A 15,014-nucleotide genomic window follows, 5' to 3' on the forward strand; every position below is an offset into this window, starting at 1 on the left:
GTTGTCATATTTGTAGTAGTACTCTCTTAACAAAGATTCTCCGGTGCGTCAGAGGTATAGAATCAGTCTAATGCAAGCATTGAAGTGTATTTCTTCTCTACCCAGCCTTCTATGTTCAAGGAATTAATGACTTAAAGACCATTAACTGCGTCTCGGTGGATAAAAAGCAACAAGAAAGGACAGGCTGATGCACGTACATAGTCACGGTTTAAGAGCAGAAATAGTTTCTTTAGAAAACCAGAACAAATGTGGTGAAGCAACAGGTAAAGTGAGGAGTTGACAAAGACTGTCTAAGCAAAAAACCAGCTACTTTTTCTGTAGAGAGAGGTAGATATGGAGTCCTCTTGAGAGTCAAGCATGTGGTTTGTAGAGCAGTTATAACTACCTACTTCCAGTTAGTTCAGTTTCTCAGTAAGGTGAAATCGGATAAAGAGTCCTAAATGTCATTTACAGATTAGTCAAGAACTCATTGTTACTTAGGGCTTTCCACCTCTTCAAATCTATTGAGAGAAAACAAAGCAAATCCTAATTTTCTGTTCATTTGTGTTTGTGTTATATCAACCTCTCTTGTATTCCTGTCTTTTTAAAGCTATATCCTGTGGTGCTCCAGTTATTCCAGAGAACAGTGCCATTTTTGGCTCAAATTTTACATACCATAATAAGGTGGTGTACAGGTAGGAATTCAGTATGTTTGAAGTGCTGTATTAATAATTGATTGACAATCTGGCAGCAAATAAGAGTATGGCTGAATTGAGAGATTGGTTGAAATGATGGAGAGGAGCAAGATGGGATTAAAATAATGGAAAGATGTTTGGTTATAGATGTGGCTGTTCATTAGCAGAGCTGAATGTTTACTCCAGTACTACTTCTCTATGCCCTGAAAAGAAATGGTTTATGCAGGTGTGGATGATGAGGAAAAAAGGGATGGCTGATTATGTTGTGCATGAAAGGCTCTGTGTTTGATAGCACTTCTTTTCTTCTAACACAGATGCAATGATGGATACAACTTAGTGGGTGAAAAGGAAATTCTGTGCCTTGCCAGTGGCATTTGGAATCATGCTCCCCCCTCCTGTGAATTGGTGATGTGCCCTAGTCCACAGGGTATCAGCAATGGAAAATACACACTCAGTGGCACAGCCTACCTTTCCTCTGTGTCATACACCTGTGACAATGGATATAGGTAAATGCACAAACATTCCTGAGCCAAATGCAGGTGGCATGCCTGCTAGAAGGTCTGAAAGAGACAAAGCTGGGATCATTGCTTAGAAAGATAAAATACTAAGGCAGAATTGAAAAAGACTTCTTTATATCTTTAGGGTACTTTCTGTATTTTATCCTGAACTGGAGCAGTTCAGAAAAGTCACTCAGGATTTACTATGTACATATGTAATGCTTTCATTTTACCATCAAATGTATAAAAATATTTTGAATGTTCAGAAAAATAGTTTTCATTATTTCTGAAAGTTTTCATTTGTCTTTAAAGATCATTATACCTCTACAACTGTAGTTCATACCCAATATTAGTTTTGCTATTGCTTTACAATGCCTTTTGTGAAGGAACTTTCTGGAAGTTACTAATTTACTCTTTGAACTCTTTGTAGTAGTAATGTATTCTAAGGTTTTGTTCTGTTTTACATTTGTAAGCAATTATACTGGAAACGCATTTTTAATATGCTGCAATTTACGATTAACTCATTAATGCTATATCCAAGGATGCAGTCGTACATGCAGGTTTCTGCCTCTCCTGGTATCTGCTTGTACTTCTAGCAGATATACTCTGACATAAGTGGTCTCGTATGGACCTCTTTAGGGACGATTTTTTTCTGCATTTTCCTGCTGCAATAATTTCCTTGTCCAGATGCAGGCAGGCAGATGAGGTATGTTCATTTGGTGAATGTTTTAATTGTGTTAGTACAAATGGATACCTCAGCTGAAGTTCAGCATAGTGTTAAGTTGTAGATTCACATTGTGGGCTTATCTGCACCGCACTAAACCAGGCAGTGCTTTTACCAATACCAATGAGTTTTTGACTGCGGAGTTTGGACATATAGGCAGCAAATACCATGTCAATTTTGACTCTTTGTCATTACCTATCTACCATAGCTTGGTGAGAGAGGTCCTCTCTCCTGTGGTCACCACTCCAGAGAAAGCCCTCTCGAACAGTGTCCATCTTATATATTATTTCTGGACCCAGTCTCTTCCTTCAAGCACCCCTTACGTGTTTTTAGTCTTAAACATATTGCCATAGGTAGGCAGAGCCCTACTTCCCTGACAAGGGCCTGTGCCAAATTTGTAAGAGCATTACAGGTCAGTGTTGTTCTTTTCCATTAACTTATTTCAGTCAGCTAAACATGGGGGTCTAATACCATTTGAGAGCAAATTGCAGGGAATCAGACACGTGTGGAGGGCTCTCAGATATGACCTACAGGGAGCCCAAAGGCAGCTGATGTAGCAGCTGGAGACAAGGGGTTTCACCCAGGGCATCTCAGGGTGGTGTTGCGCACTCTGTTCAGACACCTGAGTCACACCCTCTGAAACAATGCTGTTTCCTCAGCTAAGGAAACCAAAAAATACCATCGACTTCAAATGTGTGTGGCCATTCACTCAAGCAAAATCCTTTACCTCCTGAAGGAACTGAGTGCCTTTTTGTGAGCAAACTTGAACTGGAGCGTTTCCTTCAGTATTTTGGGTGAAGATAATGTTTTAAGTCCTTGGGTGAATCTGGTCTCAAGCGGAGGCCTGGCTGCAAGTCTCAAGACTGGCATACTGTTGATGGTATACAAGTAAATTTTTAAGCTTAAACAAATATTTCTTTCTTTTGTGCTCAATGATGGACAAAGCTACAGCAGGAATTATGTGTGTATCTGCACAGAGCATTGAGGCCCCACATGAAATCCACCAGCTTTCTCTTCAAAGTAATATGAAGACCAGCTTTTTTTGACAGCATCAGAGTGTTTTTCCATGAACAGAGGGTGACATTCTGTCCTCTACTGAAGTCAGTGTGAAAGACCCCTTAGTTTCACTGGGGCCAGGAGGCAAAGCAGCTCTTTCGCTCTCTATCCCTCACCTGGAATGAAATGGGAGCCTTAATAATGATCTTTGTGTCTCAGCCTTCAGGGACCTTCTGTACTTGTCTGTGCATCTTCAGGGAACTGGAACAGCACACCACCAACTTGCAATGTTGTGTCTTGTGGATCCCCTCCTGCCATCAAAGATGCAGTCATCAATGGAGATAACTTTACTTTTGGAAACACGGTCTCTTACACGTGTAAGGAAGGGTATGTAGATTAGCACTACTGGACACACTTGTCAGGACAAGTAAAACTGGTGCACTGTTTCATAAGTCCTTTATAACTGCACACTAATTCATTGTTACTACTTCTGTCTTAACTTTTTGGAAGATAAATGCGCTGGAGATTTTTTTCATGGGCTGTCAAGTTAGTATGAGATACAGACATTTCTTAAAGTAGTTTCAGAGCAACTGAATACACTCTGGAAGAGAAGAATAGAGAGGAATCTGGGAGAATGATAGCACAATTCAATAGGAAGCCCTTTTCCTTGGAGTTACTACAGAACCAATACTTTTAGGGTAAACTCAAGGCTCTGATCATAACGAATTCCTTACGTTGCATCAAGGTGCAAGAATGCTTTTGGTGCAGTTTAACAACTGTCTGTTGTGGTGTTCTAAATTCTATTTCCTTAAAATTATGACTCTTTGTTTATTGAGGGGCAATATTTTAAATTCTATCTACTCTGTGTAGAGACATTTTCAGACCCTATTTCATCAAAGAGGAGGCTCAATTTAGATGATATCAAGCATGAAAGTATAATGCTGGACTCTGATCCTGCAAGACCCTTGGCACATGGTAATCTCTACAGTCCGTGAGCAGTTCTATTAAATTTCTTGGAACTGTTCTGCCTAAAAGGCAGAGTGGGTATGCAGAGCTTTTGCCAGTTGAAGTCCAAAGTGACTAGAGGATTTTCTGCTTTTTCTTGCTGTAAAAGGGTAAATTAACAAGCCAACATTTTTCTTATAAATGAGCTTTGCAATGTTATTTGAAACATAATTGAAGCAAAGCATCCTTGCTATGTTTTCTAGACTGTATTACAATTTTAAAAGCTGCTTCTCTTTCCTGTGCAAGCATTTTAAATGGGATAGGATAGCAGCTTTAAAGACTTTCACAGCTGTTTGTCTGTGACAGTGGATCGTGTTAAACATCAGCACACAACAGGCTCTTTTTCTGGGGTCCAGTCATGAGGCCTTGAAAAAACAATCCTGCAAACAAGACAAAACACTTTTACAGATGTTGCTTCAAAATCTGAACAGCCTTCAGCTGGAAAGTTACTGGGGACTTTGCCGTGGTTATTGTTTCTTGGCTTTCTGTGGGAGCACACCACAGAGAAGAAAAATTAAGAAAACAGTCAAAGGTACTGTGAGTACACTATTGCCTGTTGCATATTTAAGCAGCAGGAGTTTAAGCGGGATGATGAGCAGGATGGATTAATGCCTGTCCCTGCATCCCAGAGACAGTCTGGAGAACTACAGCTACACTAACAGTATTAATGTGGTAGAATTTTATTGTAAACTATTTCATTGGGTTTTTTTCTAGTCAGCATTAATTTTTTGTTGGCATTCTAATATTTTACAGTGAGTTTTTAAGAAGAAGTTATTTTAAAGTTTCTATATGCATTATTGGCAAGAGCATCTCTGGGTAACTTACTAAGAGGTTTCACTTTGCTTGCAAGTGTGAAAATAGATTGAGAGGGCTAATACAGAAACACAAAAGGCCTTTCTGGGCTTTTCATCTCTTTCTTTTCCAACCAGTTTTGCTAAACAGTGGGATCATTTATTTGAGGATTGCATGGATGGTCACAGCACAATACTAGGTTTGTTGTAGTAGTTTGAGCCAAAATGGAAGTTCAGAAATGGTAATTGGATGGACAGATGAGAGAGAGGCAACATGCACATGGTGTGCTGGGATATCCACCATTGTGATACCTCACCCATGGACATGCAGGCTTTTAGTTTTTCCCTTTGAAGTTGACCATATCTTTTTTAAACAATCCTGTTCTTCTGGGGTTCTAGCAAACAAGCTCATACTGCAGGGGCATCAGGAAACTGTAGAGTTTGACAATGCCTGTCTTTTTGACTTCCTATGTGGTTTCCTTATCCACAGTTACACATTAGTTGGCCCTGAAACCATAGAGTGCTTAGCCAGCGGCAAGTGGAGTGTGAGCCACCAGCAGTGCCTGGCAGTATCCTGTGACGAGCCACCCCCTGTGGAAAATGCATCACCAGAGAGTGGCCACCGCCTCTTTGGTGACATAGCTTATTACTTCTGCTTGGATGGTTACAGCCTAGCTGATAACTCTCAGCTGCTTTGCAATGCAGAAGGGAAGTGGGTACCTCCAGAGGGCAAGGACATGCCCCACTGCATAGCTGATTTCTGTGAAAAGCCATCCACCGTCTCATACAGCATCCTGGAGTCCATTAGTAAAGCCAAGTTTGCAGCTGGCTCCGTCGTGAGCTTCAAGTGCATGGAAGGCTTTGTTCTGAACACTTCGGCCAAGATCGAATGCCTTCGAGGGGGCCAGTGGAATCCTTCTCCTCTGAGCATCCAATGCATCCCTGTTCGCTGCGGAGAGCCTCCCCACATTAGCAATGGCTATGCCAGTGGGTCCAACTACAGCTTTGGAGCAGTGGTGGCTTACAGCTGCAACAAGGGGTTCTACATCAAGGGAGAGAAGAAGCGGACCTGCGAGGCCACTGGCAACTGGAGTGGCAGCTTGCCCACATGTCACCCAGTGTCCTGTGGAGAACCACCTCAGCTTGAGAATGGCTTTATTAAGGTATAGAATGAGTTTTCTCATCTGCCTGGTACCATGGCAAACTGAATATATCTTCACAACTGTTGCTGTTGGGGTTTTCTTTCTTCTGTTTTGCTCTTCTGTTAAAATTGAGGAAGTACAAGATTGGATGGCATAAGAAAAGGGAAAAGTGGGTGGATTTGCAGCAGAATCATATCTGAAAAGCATAAACTCTTCCATGGGATTTCCTATCATAAAGTGGGTTTTCAGTTAGGGGACTCAAGATGCCATATGGCATTCAAGTGATTTCCTTAATGTCTTCTTCATTTGTTTGATTCTTGGGTAGCTTTCAAGGGCCTTCTGGCGATGTTTGAAGTAATGATGCCAGTTCACAAGCCTTGCTATTTTCACTGCTATGGAAAAAAATCTGATATTCAATAGATAAATCACCTTGGGATAATTTCTCTTCTTTTGATGTAAGCACATTTCTCTACTGAAGTCAGAACTTCCCTTTCCTTATTAAATTAAATTGCAATAATACCTGAAGTTTAAAATCTTCTTGTGGCAGTGCAAACCTGTAACAACTGCTTAACCTGTGTTTTGCTTTGATGCACAAGGATAATATTGTGGTAAGGAAGATCATAAACACCATTATAAAGATTTAACCTTGAATTTTTGAAGCATTTTTCTTCTGAACATCCTCTTCCTTCCTTAAATCTAACTACCAGGGAATCTTCATTTACTAAATTTGGTTGAGGGGGGGGTTGGCATTCCAACTCCTGTATGGGTTTCCAGCAGTAATAGAAACAATTTCTGTTCAGACTCCCACACAGATGCATCTTCTAATTAATGCATATCACTCTGGTTTGTCTTCCTTAGGTAGAATCACTCCTTCATATATTCTTTACAGTTGGAGAAACTTTTTATTACCTCAGGCAGAGCTCAGACTGCAACTTTGAGGTGCTCCTCAGCTGCCTGCTCAAGGCCCTGCAGCTGCATATGTGTCATTTATAAATGTCTCCTAGTAGCAGCAGATTTGAGGGCTCCAACTTTAGATGCACCTGGAAACTAAAGAATCGTGACAACAATAGGACATTTGATGGCAGCTAGCCCTGATCCATTTCTTTTCCATCTTTCTGTCCACACACATTGTGGTCTCATGGGTCAGAAAGGGAGAAAGCAGGGGAATCCTTCTCTAAATTTTACCTTTTAAGCCTTGAATTTTCTGTTTTCTTTTGGAAGTGGTCTGAGACTTCCTGAAAACAGAGTATATCATTTGAGGCAAGATATTTTGTGCCAGCCTTTAGTGCTGCCAGGGATTCAGCTAGAAGCTAGACCAGGAGAACACAAGAAATTAAATCAGTCTCCTATTGCCCAAATCATGTGTCTTTATTTCAGACATGTCTCTGTCCTATCTGTTTTTCAGAACACCACTGGACACTTCTTTGAAAATCAGGCAAATTATCAGTGTGACTCTGGTTACCAGATGGTGGGGAGCTCAGTGTTTACCTGCCAAGCAAATCGGCAATGGTACAGTGAATCACCTCCTTACTGTGCTCCCCTCAGCTGTGGAAAACCACCAGCCATCCAGCATGGCTACTCCAAGGGAGAAACTTTTGATATGGGCTCCAAAGTTGAGTTCTTCTGTGATGAAGGCTATGAGCTGATTGGAGATGTTTCATGGATATGTCAAAAGTCTGGGAAATGGAGCAAAAAGCAAAGCCCCAAGTGTGTGCCAACAAAATGTCCAGAACCACCCTTGGCAGAAAATCATCTAGTCTTAAGGGAAGTGTCTTACCAAGTCGGTGTTGTACAGTTCTCCTGCAAGGAGGGTTATGTTTTGCACGGCTCCTCTGTACTGAAATGCTTGCCCTCCCAGCAGTGGAATGATTCCTTTCCCTTCTGCAAGGTTGTACAGTGTTCTGCACCACCCTATATCCCCTTTGGAGACCCCTTGACTGCATCCCTTCATTTTGGTAGCACTGTGAAATACATCTGTGTGGATGGGTTTTTGCTGAAGGGCATGTCCACCATCAGATGTCAGGCTGATGGCTCATGGAGCTTGCCTTTGCCAGAATGCATTCCTGTGGAGTGTCCTCAACCAGAAGAAATTCAGAATGGCATAGTTGATGTGCAGGGCCTCACCTTCCTTAGCACAGCCCTCTACACATGTAAACCAGGCTTTGAATTGCTAGGGAACACAACTGTCCTCTGTGGCGAAGATGGACAGTGGCTTGGGGGAAGGCCAGTTTGCAAACCTATCCAATGCCGAAGGCCTAAGAAGATCCTCAATGGCAAATACTCATTCACAAACTTCCATTACGGGCAGACAGTTAGGTATTTCTGTGACAGAGGTTTCCAGCTCCAAGGGGAGGAAACGCTGAGATGCCTAGAAACAGGAGAGTGGAGTACAGAGGTCCCCTCTTGTAAAGCCATAAATTGCCAGCCCCCTCAACCCATTGAGAATGGCTTTGTGGAGGGTGCAGATTATAGCTACGGGGCCATGGTCATTTACAGCTGTGTACCAGGCTTTCAGCTGTCAGGCCTTGCCATGCAGACCTGTGAAGAATTGGGGTGGTCTAGCTCCACACCAACCTGCCTTCCAACAGACTGTGGCCTGCCTCCTCACATTGACTTCGGAGAGTACGTGCAGTTGAGACATGGGGAAAGACGTTCTGACCAGGAGGGTGTTACAGAGAGTCCCTCCCTTTCGCATATGTTGCTGGCTAACAATATGAAAGAGTTCAAAACTTCCTTGAAGGAGGACAGTGCAATACAGCTCACCACCTTCTTATTTGGAACAATCATTTTATACACATGCTACTCTGGCTATGAGCTGCTGGGAAACCCTGTTCTAGCTTGCCAAGAAGATGGGGCTTGGAACGGCACTGCCCCTGCCTGTATTTCAATAGAGTGCACCTTGCCATCCCCCCCAGAGAACGGTTTTTTGGACGTCACTGAGAACACACTCGGCAGCGCAGTGCGGTACACCTGCAAGCCGGGATTCACACTGGTTGGCTCTGACATACGGCTGTGCTTGCCAAGTCGGGAGTGGAGTCACACTGCTCCTTACTGCAAAGCAATAATGTGCAATTCACCTACCCAGCCTATGAATGGGAAGATAAGAGGGAAAAACTACACATTTGAGAGTGTTGTCTACTATGAGTGTGATCCTGGTTACCAGTTAAATGGCCCTGCAGAGAGGAGATGCCTAGAGAGCCAGAAATGGGATGGCAGTGAGCCAATTTGCATTCCTGTTTCCTGCAGCCCACCACCAGTTTTGGAGAACGGTCAGGTGACTGGAGAGGACTACACGTTCCAGAGACATACAGAGTATAGCTGCAACGAAGGGTTCCTGTTAGATGGGGACAGAAGGAGAGTCTGCCTTGAAAATGGAAGCTGGAGCGGAATCAGTCCAGTTTGCAAAGCTGTGACCTGCCCTGCGCCGCTGCCTCTTCCCAATGGGAGAACTACTGGCTCAGATTTCAGCTTTAAGAATGAAGTGCACTACCAGTGCAATGATGGTTACAGCCTGCAAGGAGCATCTACGCTTACCTGTCAGAGTGATGGTACGTGGGACTCAGAAGCTCCACACTGTGAACCAGTCATTTGTGGACCCCCTGAAGACATCTCCCATGGCTTTCTGAATGGCTCAGCCTTTACTTACGGAGAATTTGTCCACTATATATGCTTCCCTGGTTATGAGCTGCATGGCAATCCCTTACGGCAATGTCTCTCCAATGGCTCCTGGAGTGGAAGCCTTCCATCTTGTCTACCCTGCCTGTGTCCTACACCACAGATTCAAAATGGGGTCGTTCTTGGTACAGATTTCAGCTGTGGGATAAGTGTCCAGTTTCAATGCCTGGAGGGCTTCAAACTGCTGGGGCCTTCTGTAGTCACCTGTGAGGCAGCTGGAAAATGGAGTTCGGGGTTTCCTCGCTGCGGACAGGTTTCCTGCGGTGCTCCGCCCGTCATCCCCAACACATTCATTAATGGGAGCAGCTCTGAAGATGAGAACACCATCATCTATACCTGCTTGACAGGTTTTGTCATGAAGGGGAGTCCAGAACTGACTTGTGTGGAGACTGGTGTGTGGAAGAAGCCATACCCAAGCTGTGAGCTATTAAGCTGTGGCCCACCACCATCTATCCCAAATGCAGAGGTTCTTGGAAACACTTACACCTATGGAAGTAAGGTCCAGTACAGGTAAGAATGATGTTGCTATTCTGTTTTCATTAGAAGTTCCTGAAGTAATGAAGATGGAAGGTTTATGGACCCTCTGTTAGTGCAAATTTTATATACTCAGATTGACAAAGCCCACATTGCCATGCACTTCATAAAATATTATTTAGACAATTCATGAAAACTCCAGAAAGGCATTTCAGCCTGTTGGGCTGATGCCTCCACTGATTTTAATTTCCCATTTCTGTTTGCTTTCCTATTCTCCTTCTCTGAAGCACTGGTTTCAACTTACAGGTTTTATTAGCAGGTGACAGCAACAGTCAGCAGGGTGTGCAGCTGCTCTCCTCTTGGCATTGTATTTGTACTTTCCTTCTGCTTCAGGTGCCTGTTGTAATACAGAAGGGCTGATATCTCTCTTGCTGTCAGCAAGTTACTCCTTTGTCAGATGTCAGGAACTGAGGGGTTTTTTTAATTTCATGAAGGGTATACACTGCAGATCTCTTTCTCCAAGATGAAGAAAGCCCTGGCAAAAGGGAAGATGGTTTTTGATGGTAAAAGCAAATAATGGTATGGGACAGAACTGAGACAGAGATGGCAGGTGGGTGAAGTGAACAGTGTCAGTCATTTCCATGCAACTTTAAAAAGGTGAAAGGAGTACTTTTGTTGCAGTTCTACAAGCGAACCCCCTAGTGCAAGCCAGTTGAGATGTTCTTGGTAAAGCACCATTGAGTCAGCCTTAAATGTCTAAGCAAATGGTCTGTGGTCAGGCTAAGGCTTGGTTTATTCTTGGAAGAAAGTGAAATCATCTTTAGAATTGCTTGGTGCTCACACACACTCTACCTCACCAAAGATCCTCCTAACAAAGAGAAGAGCAGTGTAGGAACTGCACTAAAATGTCCAGTGCCCTCCAAGTACTAAAGCCATCAACTCACTTTCCACTGGGATGCTGCAGCAGTATGAAACAGCACAGAAATTAACTCTGAAGTCTCCAGTTCTTGCAACAGAATTAATTCAGTCCAGACATACTTCTTACAGGCCTATCTTGAAATAATAGAGAAGTTTTAAGATGTGCTTATTAACAACTAATGTTGAAAAATTGCTGTCCTGACTTTTTAATTTATGGGTTAGCTCATTCCTAGCTGTGTCTCTGTGGTCAGGTCTTCATGCTGTGTTGCAGATGTCTGGAAGGCTACACAATGGCAACAGAAGTGGATATATGTACTTGCCAGGAAGATGGACAATGGTCCCCTCAAAGTATTTCCTGTTGCCCCAGAAAGTGTCCCCTCCCGGGAAATATCACTAATGTAATCGCTCTTGGGAACAACTTCACTGTGAACACAAGCATCACTTTGTCATGTGTAGAAGGCTACACTCTGGTGGGAACAAGCACATCTACATGCAAGGTATATTTTTATTAACACTGTTTTATTCTGCTGTTTATTTCTCAAATTCAGGAGTCCTTCTCATACCTTCCTTACCTTTTGGCCCTTAACTGGACACAAAAAAAAAATTCAAAGCATATCCTGCAAAATATAAAATGTTTAGTTGTTTCCCAGTAAGAATGATTATTTGTTTTCTATGTATAGACTTTCAGAACTAGAAATTTTTTATTTCTTCTTCCATCAAAAGCTGTGGTTGTTCTTTAAAAAAGCATTCATTTTGTCACATTCCAGGCCTTAAATCATGTCTGAGATTTTAAAAAATTATGTCCGACATTTCTAATGTATTTTGATGATTGAATGCAGAGCTTTTTCTCCAAAATAACAGGCAACACACGTTTTAATCCAATGTACACCTGTACAAACTTTAATCCTCTGAGTGTTAAAGAACAAACATCTTCATCAATTCTGCTGGTAACCTGCTGTCACATTAGCTGTGGACAACCTCATCTTAAGCTTGTAAATAGACTTTTAAAATCACTAGCTATGTTCATATGAGAAAAGCTGAGCACGTGTGGGTTTGCAAAGTATTTCTTATGGAAATGTTTTCACCTTATTTTGCTGTTTCAAGTATCTGTGGAAGTAGGAGTAGGTGTCTTTGACTAGTGTTTCTTCAGGTATCAGACTTCCCTTAGTGAGTCAGAGAAGGCTGCTGAAGCACTTAGTCATGGTGTTAGACATTCAACCTGGAGAGAAGTACAAAACATGAAATCAGGCAGATGTAGTTTTCATTCTTCTTATGTGTTCCCTGAGTGATAAGGTGACCTTGCACCAGTGACCTTGCTTTTCCAAGCTTCTTTTTCCCATTTTACTTTTTGTTCCTTCTGTTTTGTAAGTCTTAAGCTAAGTGTTCCTGCCAAAGATAAACTCCAGTCTATGCTGACATCTTAAAAGTGTTACTTAAATTACCAAGTTTTATAAAAGATTGAACAGATAGTATTGTATCTCTACACCCACAGCAACTGGATGCTTCTACTATGATTTTTCTTTTTCAGTTAGATATGAATTCAACATATAAAGCAGTGCTTTTACATTTCTAATTACATTTCTTTTTTCAGGAAAATGGTGTTTGGCTGCCACCGTTTTCTGATGACATCTGCAGTCCTGTGTCCTGTGGAACTCCAGAGTCTCCAGAACATGGATTTGTGGTTGGCACTAAATACAATTACAAAGATGTGTCTCTTTATAAATGTGATTCTGGCTATGAGTTACAAGTAAGCAAGCTCAAATCTCCAACACTCTAAATTTTAGTTGTCATTCTCAGTTCCTGTGGGATTGCTGTGGACTGTCTCATTCATACTGATGCCATAGAAGCTGGGTGTCTGCTGGTTTTTTATCTGTAGAGAGTTCATGGTATGTTTGGGGTAGTCTTTGAGTGGCTTAAGGGTATAGTCAAAGCAAATACAAGAATCCTGTTCAAAGGTACACGTCCAGCAGGTATCTTGCAGTGTTTGAATTTTCTTAACTGAAGACCTCTGCAAGTGCAGCACTACACATGCTTGTAACCATAAGTCATAGAAGAGTTAATTTCTCATGTTCTGCTCCCTTGACCTGGTTCTTCAGCCAGAGTTAGATTGCATTTTTTCCTTCCGTTTCATGGTGTCCCAAGCATTGTCTGCTGTGCCAAGAGTTGTGTCTTCCAGACTTAAAGTTCCTCATAAACTCCACTGCCCTCAGTTGTATGACATTGCTAGATGGTATTAAAGTGATAGATCAAAGATATTCCAGTTTGCTCAATGAAAGCTTTATTCCCTGATGGAGAAGGAATCAAATTTCTTTCCTGTCCATTGTTTTTATTATGGCTTTTATCCCCACCTGAGCTCTGAAACGGCATTGCTTTCCCAGTATCAGGACTCAGGCTAACAGGTTCAGAGTTGTCTCAGGGGTGTTTTCAAAAGCTGCAGTGAATTTAGAAATGGCAGTATGTTGCTGAGGCACAGCATGATCTCCACCATCCCCAGGTGATGACAGAGTGAGACACAAGGTGAGATGTCTCCAGGACAGAGGCTGGCTCTTAATGCTGGTTTTGTGAGTACCAAGCAGAGTGCAGGATTGTGCTTCCTTTGTACAGTCATAACACCAGTAATTAATTAAGAACTTCGTGCATGTAAAATCCTCCAGTCAGAAGTTAATTCACTCAGTCAAGATAAAAATAATAAGATTTTGGAGAATGCTTATTAGGCAACAATGCATTTAATTTTCATGGTGTTGTCAAATAGGCAATATTACTGGGGATGGAGGTGTTGGTATTTAGACAAAAAGGTAGAGTTGCTGTTTCAAATAATTTTTGGAAGGAATAAGCCAGTGGTTTTATACAGTAATAAATTCTTCCAAATATCTTTGTAATCCAGTTTCGCCACCTAGTGTCAAACTGTGTCCCTGCTGTTGAAGAGAAGTCCTGCTTTTTTCCTTTGGGAAGAAAAGTCCGCTGGGTGTGATGCTATGCAACAACATGTCAAACAGCTGCCCTTTATCGATGGGTTTGCTTTGTAATGAAAGTACATTACAGTAAGGGACAAAATTAAATATTTTTCTCCGTGTCTCAGAATAAAATAAGACTTAAATCCTGGGCTATTCGACTGTCTATCTAACTTTTATGTAAGAAAGAAATAACGTAAATTATAGGCAAGTATAAAGAATGAGTGTTTGTGATGAGGTTAAATCAGCTCATCACGTTATAAAACATGAGCTTGTACTGTTGTTGAAAAAAATTGCTAGTTGAATTTCCTGTAAGTGAGTCCTGAAAGGAGAAAATCTGTCCTCACAACACATTCCTTGGAACAAGAATGATAAAACTGACAAAAAGATGATACTCTAGAGATAAGGTCAAGAGAACTGACTAACTGGCCCCAGAAACTTTTGGTTTATAAAGAATACCCATGATTTTGCAGAAGGGAGTTCTACGATGAACTCTACTAGTAGACTTGGACTGTAGCACTTCATTTTCTCTTTACATGGGTTGCACATGGAGAAAAAGCCTCCTCGCCTTGCTGGGCACTAAAGCTGATGGGATAAAAGAGTTAACTAAAGCTAAGTTGTTCTTTGAAAAAATTATCTGTTGTTTCACAGGGTGATGCAGAACGAACTTGCCAAGAAGACAAGCTTTGGAGTGGCAGAGTGCCAGTGTGCAGAAGTACGTTCTACCTGAGTCTATCACTTAATGTTGGTCAAGGGTGATATCACACAACAGAAATCACTAATGCTCATTTTGCTTTGTAACTCATACTGTCTGCATTTACCCCTAAACGTTTTTGGTAAGTACCACTGATAACAACCTGGAAGGGTGGCAGAATTGCTGGTGTGTGCAGGTAGTAGTGTGAAGGAAATCTCTACACCTTTCTGCCTTGCTTCTGTGCAGAGAGCTTCCAGGTTTAAATAGTTCTGACACTTGAAGTCATGATTTCTGGGGTTACTGAGGACCTCTGAACATTAGTTGCCAGGAGTCACAGGTATTTAGCATCCTCAAATGTAATTCTATGGATATCATTCTCAAAGGTACCTCACTTCTATGAGATGTCATTGATCACAGTGCTGAAATAGGAGTTTCTACATAAATGCTTACATGGACTTTAGCTGTTGGCTGAA

At 41.9% G+C, this 15,014-nt stretch overlaps 1 protein-coding gene and 1 long non-coding RNA gene across 5 annotated transcripts in view; one reads left to right on the forward strand and one right to left on the reverse strand.

Annotated features, from left to right (window-relative positions):
- The window catches only part of SVEP1 (sushi, von Willebrand factor type A, EGF and pentraxin domain containing 1), a 120,729-nt gene that overhangs the window by 86,296 nt on the left and 19,419 nt on the right, over positions 1 to 15,014 (forward strand). For 2 of the 3 annotated variants that reach the window (XM_042015336.1, XM_042015335.1), the window contains exons 34-41: positions 590 to 674; positions 989 to 1,180; positions 3,111 to 3,278; positions 5,178 to 5,850; positions 7,235 to 10,014; positions 11,168 to 11,393; positions 12,488 to 12,643; positions 14,499 to 14,562. In XM_042015336.1, the coding sequence (XP_041871270.1) occupies positions 590 to 674; positions 989 to 1,180; positions 3,111 to 3,278; positions 5,178 to 5,850; positions 7,235 to 10,014; positions 11,168 to 11,393; positions 12,488 to 12,643; positions 14,499 to 14,562 (4,344 nt within the window). Of the gene's footprint in view, positions 1 to 589; positions 675 to 988; positions 1,181 to 3,110; positions 3,279 to 5,177; positions 5,851 to 7,234; positions 10,015 to 11,147; positions 11,394 to 12,487; positions 12,644 to 14,498; positions 14,563 to 15,014 lie in introns of those variants that run through there. The other variant, XM_042015337.1, reaches the window with a different exon arrangement.
- LOC121658431 overlaps positions 11,529 to 15,014 on the reverse strand; it is a 59,083-nt gene continuing 55,597 nt past the window's right edge. The window contains exon 3 of one of the 2 annotated variants that reach the window (XR_006013968.1): positions 11,529 to 12,115. This is a non-coding gene — a long non-coding RNA (uncharacterized LOC121658431). The remainder of the gene's footprint in view (positions 12,116 to 15,014) is intronic. The other variant, XR_006013967.1, reaches the window with a different exon arrangement.

This window comes from Corvus kubaryi, unplaced genomic scaffold (genome assembly GCF_017639235.1).
Source record: "Corvus kubaryi isolate FWS band 111438036 unplaced genomic scaffold, C.kubaryi_AGA036_p1.0 split3-37296, whole genome shotgun sequence".
In the NCBI taxonomy this organism is placed as follows: Eukaryota; Metazoa; Chordata; class Aves; order Passeriformes; family Corvidae; genus Corvus; species Corvus kubaryi.